Here is a 15,193-nt window from a genome sequence, read left to right on the forward strand (position 1 = left end):
TCGCCCCGGCCGAGCTCCCCATCGCTCGCAGCCCCCACCCCACCCGGGGCTCAGCCCTTTGTGGCGACCGGGCCGGGTAGGGCCGGGCAGGCTACTCTCGGCGGGGCGGCGGCAGCCCCCGCCCGGCCCCCGCCTGCACCGAGGCCAATGGGCGCCGGGGCGGCGGCGGCCGCCCCCTCCCCGCGCCGCCCGTCCTATATATGTCCCGGGCGGCGCCGCTGTCCCGTCTGTCGGGCTGCCTGCGAGCGGCGCCGCTGTCCGTGCCGTGCCGTGCCGTGCCGTGCCGTGCCGTGCCGTGCCGTGCCGTGCCGTGCCGTGCCGTGCCGTGCCGTGCCGTGCCGTGCCGTGCCGTGCCAGGATGCCGGGCCGCACCGTGTGGCGGCTGGCGCTGCTCGCCCTCTGCCTGGGGGCTGCAGCGGCGGGGGGTGGCGGCGGGCAGCGCCGTGGAGGCGGCGGCAAGAGCCGGCGGCAGGCGCAGACCACCTCGGTACCTCAGGGCACCCCCGCGCAGGGCAAGCGTGAGTACCGCGCCGGGATGGGGTCCCGCGGGCAGGGCAGGGCACGGCACGGCCGGGGGCTCGGCCCGGCCCCTCCGCAGCGCGGACGGGTCGCGAGCGTTGCCCCGATCCCCCGGGACGCGGCGGCAGCGGGAGCCCCCCATCCCGCCGAGTGATACCCCCCCCGCGTGGCTTTTTTGCTTCCCTCAGGCCGCGCAGCTCAGCCCTTTGCTGGCCCTCGGGCTCGGCAGGGCCCGCACATGAGCGAGGCCGGGGCAGAGCAGCCGGTGCCCGCTGCAGGCGGGGTTTGCCCGTGCCGTGCCCCTGCCCTCGCTAACTCCAAACTTTTCTTTCTCTTTCCCCGCTGCTTCCTTCCTCCTCCTCTTCCCCCCCGCCCCCCCAGAGAGCTGCTTTGACAATGGAAGATACTATCAGATAAACCAGCAGTGGGAGCGCATTTACCTGGGAAACACGTTGGTCTGTACCTGCTATGGTGGAAGCAGAGGGTTTAACTGCGAAAGCAAGCCTGAACGTAAGTTGGTGATCTCTCTTTCTCTGCATCAAGACCCCAGAATGGCTTTTGGTGCCGAGTAAGCTATGCCTTGTACTGAGTTATAACTTCAGCTGAAGTTTGGTACTTAGGGTCAGTAACGGATCTACACTCAATTACATTGAAGATGTGGCTTGGGATTTTAAGAAATGCTTTTCATTAGCGATGGGCCTGCCACCAGAACCCTGAGCCAAACATCACTCATCTCTCTGGAGGATTGGATCTAAACATTAATTTTGGAGCCAACCTCTTCTTTATAATGAACTGAACTGACTCCTGGACTCGCATGGGGGAAGTTCAAATCTGGACTCACTTTGCAGCTCTGGCTCTGTGCTGTTTGATTGCTTCACCCCAACTTTTCATAGCTGTGCAGTGTCGTCAGCATGTTTAAAAATATTTCAACTTACAACTTTCCACAGCCCCCCAGCCATGCTGTGAGCTTTCTATAATTGAGTGTAAAATGAGATTGTTTAGTCTTCTGCAGAAAAAGTTTAGGTAACAAAGAACTTCAAATGCAAAGTCTGCTGGAAGATGCCTCCTTCTGGGATACAATGTGGTTTAGGTAATCAGATGCGATCTATCTGTATTTATTGGTCTGAAGCCACTGGTTTGCCATAACTCCTTTATGTTGCCCTGGAGATATAAGAGAGAAAAACTGGTTCCTGGCTGACAGTGTTCATGTAAGACAGATGGGAGCGTCCCAGCAATCTGTTTTGTAAGGCTTGTGTGCTGCCTGCCTCACAGCTACAGTATTTTAAAGACGTACTCAGTTCTCTTACTCCCCCATAAAAGGGGGTTTAATCTAGCTTTCCTTCCCCTGCAGGAATTCCCAAGCTTCAAAGTCCAACAGCAAGTTTCCCTTATGGCACAGTTAACTTTATCTGTCCAGTAGTGAAGAAGGTTGTTCTGTTGCAGATCTCAAGTCTGGTGGCAGCACTGACATAACCATTCTGTAATCACTCATGCACGAGTGTGAACAATTCACAAGTAGGGCTGTTGACTTTGATGGGACTGCTGTACAATTTGGAATTAATATACTCAATTTTTTAAAATTTTTTTTTTGCCAGATCAGAACAAGGAGGATTAGCATGACAAAGCACACAGTTTCTAGGGGGTGTTTGCTCCCTCCTGTCTTCTGTACTGTTGCCCTTCAGGCAGATGGGATTGATCCTTTCAGGGCATGGATGTCCATGTGCCATGCTCAACTTCTGGCTTACTGGGGGAGGGAAGCCGAGGTTATTCAGCATCATGGGGACCTTGAGGGGGGCAAATTTCACATGGCTTCCTCTCTGCTGTTCCATCCCAAGAAGGAAGAGGAGACTGATAGCATTTTTCCCCAGGAAAAAAGAGCATCTGTGTGAGGAGGCGAGGAATGTGTGTTTCTGTTGACTGTACATGTTACTGGCACGGTTACATGAAGTTGATTTTTTTTTTTTTTTTTTTTTCCTCCCCTCATAGCTGAAGAGACTTGCTTTGACAAATACACTGGATCCACTTACCGAGTAGGAGAGACGTACGAGCGCCCCAAGGACTCCATGATCTGGGACTGTACTTGCATTGGAGCCGGACGTGGGAGAATCAGCTGCACCATTGCCAGTATGTAACCAACCAAGAGCCTGTTACTACAGCTATTGTTCCTTAGCGTCATATTTTCCAGAGCAATTTACACAATATTCCCAATGCCCATTAGCTAGAATTTGGGGGGTGGTTTAATCCAAAGTCTGCTAAAATCTTGGAATTTAAAGTCTTTGTCCCATGTACATACATTTGCACAACCAGATTCCTCTTTTATTTAAGAGGTAAAGTGCTATGTGTAAAATCATACGCCAAAAACTACTGTTAGCGTCCAGCCATACAGGTTAGTACACTTACAATATACAAGAGTGTGTTACACCTTCACAGGTGAGTTTTATGAAAGTAGGGCATTTTTACTGGAAAAAAAGAGTAAGGGTCTGCTGTGCAGCTGGTGAGTCAGAATAACATCATCAGCATTAACAGAACTACTCTGAATAAATAATAATAAATAAATACCACCTGAGAGCCAGTCCCCCTGTCCTCCAAAAATTTCATGCCAACACTTGTCCCTGAAGGAGCTGGGATTTGGTATCTAGACACCAGCTCAATGTGTTTCTGCAACTCCTTTTTCACCAGTCTGACCCATATTTTCCTCTTGTTCCTCCCTCTCTTCCCTTGATCCTCTCTCCCCAGCTCTCCCTTTCAGAGAGAAGGGAGAGCTTTCTCTGTCTCTGTCTGGAAATCCTTTCCTTATTGAGTCACTGAATTGTTCACAATTTCCCTTTGGTTCATAATTAGACTTTCTGTGAGCACAGATGAAGATCACTGTGTCAGGACTTTTAGACTGAGATTTCAAAGTCCCTGAGGCACCTTTTGAGAAAAGTCTTGTTCTTAAAAGTATCCAGTTTCTTATTTAAGACACACATGCTGATGCTAGTAGCATTGCCACAGAGGACTCGGAAGCCAGCCATCATTAGAGCATGGAAAAAAACCCAAAAAGTATTGAATCTAACAACTAGACCTGAAGCCCTTCTGAATTCAACGGCATTTTATTGGGCAGGGATAAGTGTTGTAAGAAAAGGAGTCAGTAAGGAAACTGCAGACATAAGAGCAGTCTCATTTCCTCATCATCAGCCTGGTTTAGAGCTTGCTGGAGAGTCTCACTGACTGCAACTGGCTTTGGCTCAATCTTCATAACTCTTAGATTCCCTGCTTTCATAAATGAGCCAACAAAACATTTTAGTGGCTCCTTAATAAATGAACCGGATGTGTTTCTCCTTTCTTTCTTGGAAGAAGACCCTGTGTTTGCAAGCTGCCCTTCACCATGTTTCCCTCCCTGAGCCTGGGCCAAGCGGTGGGTCCAGGCTGCCTCAGCACTGTGGGGCATCAGCGGGCTGGGGATCTGCCTCTCCAGGGCAGGGTTTCCAAACCCAAGAGAACCAGTGTCCCACTGTGGTGTCACACCAAGCACCTCCTTATTCTCCACGTGCTGGCCTTGCCACCATGTCCCTCATGCTGTAGAGGGACAGCCACAGAGAGGCCCAGTGGCACCACCTCAGAACAAGATGGAGGCAAACCGTCTTTCACCAGCCCTCAGGCTGTGAGCGGAGTCTGAGGGAGAAAGAGCAAGTCCTCGGACCCTTGTGTTCCCCTTTCACCAGCTGGATCTCAGCTGTGGTTTGAAACCTGGAGGGGGTTTGTGGAGAGGAAAGAGGACAGGGCCTGGGAGCTTCAGAAAATGGCAGGTGCCATTTTGGAGGTTGGAGAAGGAGGTGGCCGTCTTCTCCCCCACTCCTCAGGGCTCCCCACCTTGCCCCCAGCTGACTCCCTTTGCCCCTGGCCAGGTGGCCCTTACCTTGTCCCCACGATGCTGTCCCTGGTGTGGCTCCTCACCTCAGCTCCCCTTTCTCTCACTGCAGATCGCTGCCATGAGGGGGGCCAGTCCTACAAGATTGGCGATACCTGGCGCCGTCCCCACGAGACCGGTGGCTACATGCTGGAGTGCGTGTGCCTGGGCAACGGGAAGGGCGAGTGGACCTGCAAGCCCGTGGGTAGGTAGCACTCTTAGCTTGGTCAAGGTGTATGGCCTCTTCCTCCTTTTCTTCTCTCAGGCGTCCCCATCTGGGATAGCCCTGGGTGGACTCTTATGCCCTTTCCCTCTTGCAGCTGAGCGATGCTACGACAACACGGCCGGGACATCCTACGTGGTTGGCGAGACCTGGGAGAAGCCCTACCAGGGCTGGATGATGGTGGACTGCACCTGCCTGGGGGAGGGCAGCGGCCGCATCACCTGCACCTCCAGAAGTAAGTGCTGGCCTGGCATCCACCGCCTGATCCATTTTATTTATCTTACTTATTTTTCACATCTGTCCTGCATCAAAAAGAAAAGATGTTCCTTTTTCTGCCCCATTGCAACTGATGGTAGTTTTAGAGGGATGGCTGTCTCCTGAGGAGGGGTGGGACACAGACCCCGCTGAGGTGAGAGGGAAGCGTTTGCTCATCCCGGTTGCCATTTGCGATCTGGGGACACGCGGGGGAGTTGGTGATCTATGCTGGTGACAGAGTAGCTGGATTATTTGGCGTTTTAACCTGATTTAGAGGGAAAAGTTTTAAGAAATCCGCAGGCCAGCTGAGTCACAGTCGCGTGTCTCCCAGGAAGTCGGGGGAATTGCCTGGTCTGCAAGGTGGCAGAGAGTTTGGCCTAATATCTCTGTTTCTGTTTTTTTAAGTAGCCTCCTGAGGGAGAATTAGGCGCTTTTAAAGCGAAATAGTTACCTGCTCCAACAGCAGGATCTGTCAGATTAAAATGTCTTCTTATTTTTTTCTCTTTATTACTGTTTAATATATATGTTAGCTAAAACGGGGTTTATTTTGTCTGCTTTTGCATCTTGCTTAGTTTTTCCCACCATTTTGCCTTCAGTGTAAACATGCATCACCAGCGCAGGTGACTGGTTTAGCTTTTTAATCATTGAAGGAGATTACTGTAAATATTCCATTTTATTTGTATTTGCAAAGCAAACAAGGCTTTTAAAAATCCAAAATCTTGTTTGTCTACCTTCTGCTCCGATTTTGTTAGGAGCAAGCTCCGTTGTGGAGTTATCACAGTTTACACCAGTTGCCTCAAGAAAATTTAACTTTGTACTTTACACCTTTGTTATGCAAGGTTTGAGAAACTCTTTTGTAGCCTTTAAATTGCCTCATAATCAGTTGCCTTGGGGCGCACAGATAATGGCTTTCTGCTGATATAAAGTGCAGACCGGTAGAGAACTGAAACACTAAGGAGGGTTGTGATTAAACCTGAAGATCTGGAGAGACTTGGTCAAGAAATAGGCTGTAAAAATCAAACCAGCCTTGACAATATGAAGTCTGTAAAAACATATGGGGAAAAATCATTAACTGTCAAATAGGAATGAATAAAACAGAATGTGTTGTTTGTGAATTTTGGAGGAGTAGTTATTACTAGTAAAAATGATTTGGCAGTATCTTTCCTCCCATAACTGGGGTCTGCATTGTTGTATCATAGGGGAAATTGCAATAAAATGACCTGTTCATTTTTCATTTTGTTTTTCAAATGTAATCAAACAGAGAAATTCAAATTTATGTATGTAAAATGATAGCTGTAGCCCACAAAGTGACATTATGCTTCAGTATGTGCAGCTGTTTTGTGTCTTTTATGGCCAGTGTTTTCCAGAATCACAGCTGATTTCTTGGGGAGCACTTCAGCTTTTCATTGTCTAACTTGAGAATCTGAGTGTCCATAAGACAGTGGGTTTTTTTCACATTTGCCAAATTACATTATGAATACTTCACCAATTTACCACTCTTCTGGTAAATACTCAGTTTTTGGTCATTTTAAATACTATGAATTAGTAATGTGTTTTCCACATTCATATTCTATCCCCTGTGCTCTCTCAGTGGCAATCTGGCATATGTCCTTCCACATTTCTTCATAAATCCATGTTCATTGATCCATGATTATATCTGAGCTCTCAAGTTGCCCTTGCATGAGAAGGTAGAATGTTGTAATGGAAGAAGAACTAGTTAATCCATGTGGATCTGGCACCCAGACAAAAGTAGTTTGTTATGCTGTCCTTTGAACCGATTTACTCAATTCATCAGGGGCTGTGGGTTATTAAAGACAACAGGGAGATTTAGAAAGTCTAATATCCTTGGTATGACATGAGCAACTTATATTAACTTTACTGGAGCTTCATGGACACTTCTTTTGGAAGAAACGGAATTTAACATATTGCCCTCAAACAGATTTTAGTTTCTTCCAGCTGAAGTAGACCCCCAAACTTGAACTGTGCCCTGCGTATAGTATGAAATGACCCAAGCTACAAAGACTTCTGCTTCAAAAAAAAAAACCAACCCAAAAACCAGACATTAAAACAACTTTAAGGTGTGTGCTAGACAGAATGGTCTTAGAATCGCTGTAAAAGTAACTAGCAGGAAGGTTTTCAATCCAGAATGTGCTTTTTCACGTTGATTTTGAACATAGCTTACCATGTTCACACTGGGAAAGTTATGATGCTAGTTTTGACAGTGGCTACAAAGTGAAATTGCAGTTCTGGAAATAAATGGGAATTTTCCCTTAGAATAAAGTATCAGGATTTTCAGAATCTCTCAGCCTGTGAGGTTTAGCGCAGGCTTTAGTGCATATAGGACTTGTAATACTGGGCTGCAGAAAATGAAGAGGGCTGTCAATAAAGGCTTTAAGCTATCAGTTTGTTTGATTGTGTTGGTGGTTCAGTACTATAAATTGTACGGTGAAGCCATCCAAAGCAGAAACAGCTAACAGTCTTGTTCCTTATACAGATAGGTGCAATGACCATGACACCAAGACTTCCTACAGAATTGGAGACACCTGGAGCAAGAAGGATAACCGTGGAAACTTGCTTCAGTGCGTCTGTACTGGTAACGGCAGAGGTGAATGGAAATGCGAAAGACACACATCCCTGCATACGACTAGCACTGGTAAGTGGGGCATTGTAGTGTGTCAGGTAGGGGAAGGGACAAGAAATGGCACATTTTGAATGGTTAGGATTTAGTGCCGAACTGTGCCATCCCAATTTAGGCATCTAGGCATCTTGTCAGGGAAGGATCATCAACAAAGAGGGTCAGAGTTCAAACGTTTGTGCGTTTGTAAATAAGATTAATTTATATCTTGTTTCTGTGCAGAAGTGAGGCTTGCAGATACAGATGTGATTGCCTGCACAATCACAGTGCAGTAAATCACAGGTAGACCCATGCATCCACAGGAACTAGCTTTGTTTTGGAAGCATGGCACTTCAAGTTAGTATTTGAACTTTATGTATTCGCCTCAGGGTAACTTTGTTGAAATGTCCTTAATTTAAACTCCACTGAGACCATCTGGTTTCTTTGACAAGATAAATACACCTACTAATGGTTGAGCTTTAAAAAACAGAAATGCCAAGGAATGTATACAATGCTATTTAATACATGTACATAGTTTGTAATTTTGGTATGAAATATTACTTAGTTTATGGGTAGCATATGTTTTTTGCCCAAGGTTTGTTTTCAAGTCTTCAGCTTCTAAATTCTTTTTTGCAGTTTCAAGGATCTAGGTTTCCTTCTGGCGAATGCAATGTAAAACTTCCCTGTTTTCCTGCCATACCTACACTAAATTTTTCTTGGTAAATGACCTTTAACTGTTCAGTACTAGCAGGCTAACTTCAAACTCTCAGAAGGTCTAAACTTCAAAATACACAAACCTTCAAGGGTGCCAGTGTTTTGTTTCCATTAGTATTTCCCCTGTTTTGTCAGAGCTGAATTTATGGAGATTCCTGTGGGAATCCTTAGCAAATGTTTCCATAATGTACACAACAAGCCTCTTTGTCTTTCAGTATTATTCCAAATTATAATGGACCAAACCCTTTGATTCAAAGTTTAAAAATTCTGTGATAAATGAATCTATTTGTGATTTTTCTTTTTCAATGAAAAATTAAAAATGAATCCTTTTTGCATTATCCCCCTACTTCCTTGGTATTTTTTAATTGTCTTTTCACTATGTTGATTTTTCTATTCTACACTTTCTTCAACTAAAAAGATGTTTTACAAAAAAAAAATGTTTTTAAACAATTCCTGTGGAAAGCAGTTGATGCTCTTAATCCTTTCTAATGCCTTTCTAGTGGTAGAAACGAGAGGCTACCGTTAGCAGAACTGGGAGTTGTTATTTTAATTTTGAGGTTTGCTAAGTGGAATAATTAACATATCTCTAGGGAAGAGAAGAGAGTTGTACCTTTGATCTGATGGGGTGCCTAAGGTTTTATTATCCCAGCATTTAATTGAAGCATTCTGTTCTTTAACTTTGCATGTAACATCTCACTTCTCTCCCATGTTCTGCTGCAGGATCTGGCTCTCCTAGCTTCACGAATGTACAGACTGCATTGTACCAGCCCCAGCCGCAACAGCCCCAGCCTCAGCCGTATGGCCAGTGCATAACTGATAACGGAGTGGTGTACTCTGTGGGCATGCAGTGGCTCAAGACACAGGGCAGCCAGCAAATGCTTTGTACTTGCCTGGGCAATGGAGTGAGCTGCCAGGAAATAGGTATGAGCTTGTGTTTGGTGCCTGGTCAGTCCAGTGAGATCTTTGGGACTGCCCTGTTGTTTAATTTCAAACTAGAATCCTTTGTGTGTGTATGAGAAACATCTTCTGAAGAAAATGTATTGGAGAAAGGTGTAAGGGGTGAAGAAATAGTTGTTTTGGTTATTTGAAGCCTGGTTCTGTAGGGCAGGAACGTTTCCCATTGAGTTATATATAACCTGCTGAGGGAAAGCAGAGCCCTTGGGGAGCGGCATTAATAACTTTATTCAAGCCAAGCTGCAATAATATATGTTTGGAAAAGAATGTAAAAGAATGACACAGCTGTGGGGCTAAGTTCTCTGTTGGTGTGTATTGGCCCAGGTCCATGGCAGTCAGTGTGGGTTCACATCAGCCAGTGACTTGGCCCAGAGGCTCTATTGCTGTATTAGAACCCTAAGATTTGGGGATTGCTTTAGAGTCTAATGCTGTGGTTTGCTTGCTTTAAAGCTGTGACCCAAACATATGGTGGCAATTCTGATGGAGAAGCTTGTGTTCTGCCTTTCACCTACGACGGAAGGACTTTCTATTCCTGTACCACTGAAGGCCGCACAGATGGGCACCTCTGGTGCAGCACCACTTCCAACTTTGAACAGGACAGGAGATACTCCTTCTGTACTGAGCAGAATGGTAAGTTCTCGGAGGATCTTCACATGCATGTGACCCTCATGCGCAGATGGAGGAAGGAGCAGAGAATATAGGGACAGGCTTCCTGAACAATTCCGGTAGTCTAGGCATGCCTCAACAGCAAGGCAGTCTTGTGAATGGAGGGCTGCCTGGAGTCAGGGCATTTTTGTGATCTTGGCATCTTTGGAGCGTGCTCAGGGTGATACAGGTGTAACTTTTGAATCCTGTTCTCTCTCCTGTGAGCTTGACCTTTCAACAGGAGTACCTTGTCCGGACAGAGCTTTGGCCCAAAGGGTACTTAGACTTTGCCTTTGCTTGGCTGAATTGCTAGAGCAATGCCCATATTAGGCTGTGAAGAGAAAGATATCCATGGAGTACAGTTTGTGCAGTCCTCTGTCATTCCCCCCGTCCTGACTATCTGGCCAGGTTGCCATATATAGCAGTAATCTTAATGTGGTTTGTGATGACTGATCAAGAGCTGTTGTATGACTAATGTGTCAGCATTCCCTCTTGTCCGTGGATGGTCAGTGTTCTCTTCATAGCACAAATCTACCTGTGTGGTTGCATTTCCTGGAAAGCCCATCAGACATCCATGGAACAGCATCCAGGCAGCTTCTCTGAGACCTGACCTTGGAGAGAATTTTTCACGTTCCCACATGAAAATACTTCTTACTCTGCATAGACTTATTTTTTTTTTTACTCTATTCTACTTCAGTTATTTTTTTTCAGATTTTCTCTCCAGCACATATAATATCCTTTCTTTTTAAAATAAACCCCAAACAACACGAAACAAAAATATCCACTGTCCTTGTCCACACACATTCTTGTTTTATTGAGGCTTCTTGTGATATACTGTGGGGAATGAGAAATACCAATATAGAAAAACTTCAATAAATGCCTCCGTGTTCTCCATTATTTGTAAAGCACAGTTGCTCAAGAGGTGAGTAGTTCAGGTAGATTACAGCCCTCTTTCCACTGCTGCTTGCAAAACATGAAGCTTCCAACCTGCAGGGGGGGTTTGACTTGTCCTGTTGTACCTGAATTGTGACCCTTTTCTGAGGACTAAGGCTTTACTTTAAGCCAAAAGGGACAATTGGGTAATAGCCTCAGTGAGACAATACAGGTGTGCTGAGTGGGTTTATTTGATTTGGCACAAAGGGTCTGCAAAGCCACTTCCCAAACACAGTAGGCTTTGGTTTTCCCTATTGCTCAGGAATTCCCATGGCTGGCTCTGGAACTCCTTCCAAAGCAATGTTTGAACTGAATTGACCTTGTGCAAGACTTGTGTTTCCAGATCTGAATTAATTAAAGCCAAGAAAAGAGGCTTGTGGATAATATACACGTGGGAAAAAATAGTGCTAGTGGTTTGTTTTTCAAGCTCTTCCGTGCATGCTGAGGGAGAGTGCAGGCTTCATTTGCATCTGTTTTCTCTTTTTGTACAGTTTTGGTCCAGACACGTGGTGGCAATTCCAATGGTGCTCTGTGCCACTTCCCCTTCCTGTATAACAACCGCAACTACACTGACTGTACTTCTGAGGGACGGAGAGACAACATGAAGTGGTGTGGAACCACTGAGAACTATGACGCTGACCAGAAATTTGGTTTCTGCCCTATGGCTGGTAAGGCTGAGAACCATAAAGGGATTATGGAATACCTGTAAGTGGTTCTTTGAGCTGAAAAGTAAAGAGCTGTCAGTCATTGGTCAGTTATTGATGACTTCCAGTGAGCCGTGTCCAAGTCCAAGACACTTTAAGGCATTTCTGAAGTTTTGTTTTGTCCATTTTCCCTACTGATCACCTCTAGCAGAGACTTGGGCATTGCCAGGAGAACGCAATTTTCATTACTCCTTCGCTACAAGCCAGTGGTAGGCATGCTTCTCAGCTGGTGCAAACTGTGTAGATCCATTAGAGAGCATTGGACAGCAGCGCTTTATAGCGAGTGAGGTTTTTATCTTCCATCTGCCAAAGCTTCTCCCTCATGGCTCATCGCTTCCTCTTGCCCCATCTGCGGTTAGGAATAAGTCTGCCCTTGGAATATCAGTGTGTTACCCTGGAAGTGGCAGTAATGTTAAAATCAATATCGTGATCCATTCTTACAACCCGTGCGCATCTCCATGAAGTTAGGAGGGGAAATGTGGGAGGGAATGTGACTACCAATTCCTAACTGAAAAGCCTTTTGTAACTAATGGCAATGCAGCATCTTGAATCCTTAAACAGCTTGTGGAACATGCGGATCTTCAAATGGCTATGTTCATATAAAGGCATGTATGTAACAAGAATTGACTCTCTCACACAGCACCCCTTGGATGTTGTACAGAAGCTATTTCTAGTAGCTTTCAAAAGAAAGTTAAAATTAATGAAGTCCTACAAGGGATCTGCACTTAGAGAATGCCATGACCCAGCAAAAATACTATTTGAAATTGAGTGAGTGCCTAAAGCTGCAGAGTCAGAAAGCTCACTACACAGTATGAAGGGGCTTTGCAAATGCTCTAAACCTCTAACTTTCTTCCCAACCAGCCCATGAAGAAATCTGCACAACTAACGATGGTGTCATGTATCGTGTTGGGGACCAGTGGGATAAACAACATGACATGGGCCACATGATGAGATGTACTTGTGTAGGAAATGGCCGCGGAGAGTGGACTTGCATTGCATATTCCCAGCTCAGAGGTACTGCTTGTCATGTTGATGTCACCACTTTAGTCTAAGTGTTTGGGAGGTGGGAGAAATTGGTTATCTTTTCTGTCATTGTGAGTTGGAACCCAGGCTAGAGAACTGTGTATTATCAAGCTTTTCTTTGGAGTAGAAAGGGAATCAGAGGGACTACCTGGAGTTCCTGTGTTGTTTACATGCTGGAAAAGTACTATTTCAGCCTTTGCAGGCTAGCTAGCAGGAGGAAAACTTGATAAGCTTTATCAGGAGGTATCCCTACCTCCTTTTGTCTATGTTTAGGATCAGAGCGCTGTGACTTTACAGTGAGCTCAGCAGAGGCACCTCTCCCCTGCTTGGGAACAGACAAAATTCCAGACTAGTCTGAAGTTTGATTGCAGAGCTGTCTTGTTTTATTGTCCTGCAGTGAAATTTTCAATTCCTCTGTGCTGGTTTAGCCCTTTGCTTGCTAATCTATATGAGAAGTTGGCAGGACAGCACTGAAATTACTCTTATTTATTTACTTATTTATATGAGTGGTCCAAGTGGAGAAGTGCTTAAGCAATACCAAAAAAAGAAGACTTAAAAGCACAGACATTTGATCATTCTACAGCTAGCTCACAGCATTGGCTTCATGTCTGGAAAAGGCAGGGGGGTTGCTGTCAAGCAGCCAAGAAAGGACTCTTAACACCAGTGCTGAAATGAGACATAATTTATAGGGAAAGGCTCACTTAAGGGCTTTGGGATAGTTTTTTTTTTTTAATGCGTTTACTTCAGAACAGTGAGAAATGCACTGCTAAAAGTTCTGGTCTGTGAAACTCCTTTTTCCATTCACGCAGCTAGTTTTCGGCTGTTTTATTCTGGAGCTAAAGTGGTCTTTCTTGGTGGGGACTGGAGATACTTTGCTTTTTCAAAAGGCAAAGGTTATCTAAGTAGAGCTGTTTAAACATAGCAGCCAGAGGAGGGTCCTTGGTGCCTATAGGAGGGTCTGAACACTGCTTGCTTTATCCTGATGCCATGCCTGTGGTGTGGGAAAGTATGGTGGGGAATGAAGGCCTGGGATTAACTAAGTCACTTCCCCAAGGACAGATGGTCTGTGATTGACTCCGGAACTGAACTTGTGTCTCTTGGGGCCCAGTTAACAAAAACAACATGCTTCTGGGGTGGTTTTCTTGTTTGTTTTGTCTTTCTGCTCCTTGCTGTGATTAGACTGGCGTTAGGAATACTGGACCAGATCACTGATTGACACATTGCCATTGGACTTAATAGACTGATGCCATTGTACTTATGCATGGGATCTGGTTACTGTGTTTTGAGGGAATAGTAGATTAGTAGGTACCAGTAGCATCTTGGGTTTGTAATAGATTTGCTCCTGTCTTCAGATTACTACAAAGTGTAGCAGAAATACACGGCAGAATAACATCATGAGGATGTTTTACCTCTTCATGGTATCTTTATGAATTTGGATTAGCCCTTTTGTCCTTTTATAGTTCTAATGATTTCAGACAGTACTCACCGAGGTATTCCAGTCTAGATCTTCCTAAGAGGAGGTAGGGAGAGAGTTAGTGTGCTACTTTAGGTTTTTGTTTTTCACATGTGGAATATGTCACAAGGAAGAACCAGGCAGCTCTGTAGTTTGAGTAATGCATAGTACTTTGGACTGCATCCTACAGACCCCTTTTCTGCAAGTGTTGCTTATTTACACACTGATGATAAATGAACTCAGGAGCAGTGATATGCAGCACTAATCTGTGATGATCACAGATATCAGGAGGGCTCCCTTTTGTATGAATGGAGCTTGTCATGGTCAGTCTCTGTAAGTTGATCAAGAGGAGGGAACAACGTGCCAAGCAGAAGGATTTTGTGTTAATGCTTAGAGCTATTGCTGACAAAAGTGTTTCTGCTCTTTCTCAAACAGACCAGTGCATTGTGGACGGTATCACCTACGATGTGAACCAGACCTTCCACAAGCGTCATGATGAGGGGCACATGCTGAACTGCACATGCTTTGGCCAGGGCCGGGGGAGATGGAAATGTGATCCTGTTGGTAAGTCACCAGCTGTTCTTGCTAGCTAAACACAGACTGTGGCTGTGTAGGAACTGGTTGCGGTATGGTCAAACTGGTGTGTGAATTTGGACCCAGTCTTTGCCCACTTTCTCCCCTGAACTGCACAACTGCAAAAGTAGAAGTAACGCTGGATTTGCTGGAGGGTAAGTGAAAGGGGATTCCTAGTTTTAAGGAGAGAAGCTTGGGTTATCAGATGTGCCACAGAAGTTGTTGATGATGATGCAGTAGTAATGGATTGTGGCAACATACCTCTTAAAATGTAACAGGTTGTGGTAATAGGGATATTAGCCCCAGGCTGGGGTGATTTGGCTGAATTCTGGTACCTGAACTGCTAGCCTAGCAGGCAGGGCGCTCAGACTGAGCGCTGATAATATGCAGCTAGGTACTGGTGGTAGGATCAGTTTTCTGTCCTTTCTCTATCCTATAATCTTTAGGTCTCCTCATTCAACTGGGAATGGAGCACCAGCGTATATTAACTTACCTTGGACTAAATAGATTTTTTTTGGCTGCCCTTTGTTCTGGCAAAGAGAGAAGGCTCAGGATGAGAATACGTGTTAATAGCACTCTGGAGGTTAGCTAAAACCATCATGGTTCTCTGCAGGAATGAGATTTCATCTCTTCTGCCTCCCCCCCCCTCCTTCCCTAGTGAACCTTGATTGGCAGATAAGACCTGTCTGTTTGG

At 45.5% G+C, this 15,193-nt stretch overlaps 1 protein-coding gene across 3 annotated transcripts in view; it reads left to right on the forward strand.

The window, feature by feature from the left end:
• The first annotated feature begins 228 nt into the window (after positions 1–228).
• FN1 (fibronectin 1) overlaps positions 229–15,193 on the forward strand; it is a 54,621-nt gene continuing 39,656 nt past the window's right edge. For 2 of the 3 annotated variants that reach the window (XM_074593574.1, XM_074593576.1), the window contains exons 1-11: positions 236–518; positions 901–1,029; positions 2,506–2,643; positions 4,482–4,613; positions 4,729–4,866; positions 7,381–7,539; positions 8,935–9,135; positions 9,619–9,798; positions 11,238–11,414; positions 12,312–12,464; positions 14,362–14,490. In XM_074593574.1, coding sequence (XP_074449675.1) covers positions 359–518; positions 901–1,029; positions 2,506–2,643; positions 4,482–4,613; positions 4,729–4,866; positions 7,381–7,539; positions 8,935–9,135; positions 9,619–9,798; positions 11,238–11,414; positions 12,312–12,464; positions 14,362–14,490 — 1,696 coding nt within the window. In that variant the 5' untranslated portion in view covers positions 236–358. Of the gene's footprint in view, positions 519–900; positions 1,030–2,505; positions 2,644–4,481; positions 4,614–4,728; positions 4,867–7,380; positions 7,540–8,934; positions 9,136–9,618; positions 9,799–11,237; positions 11,415–12,311; positions 12,465–14,361; positions 14,491–15,193 lie in introns of all 3 variants that reach the window. The other variant, XM_074593575.1, reaches the window with a different exon arrangement.

This window comes from Larus michahellis, chromosome 7 (assembly GCF_964199755.1).
Source record: "Larus michahellis chromosome 7, bLarMic1.1, whole genome shotgun sequence".
Lineage (NCBI taxonomy): Eukaryota > Metazoa > Chordata > Aves > Charadriiformes > Laridae > Larus > Larus michahellis.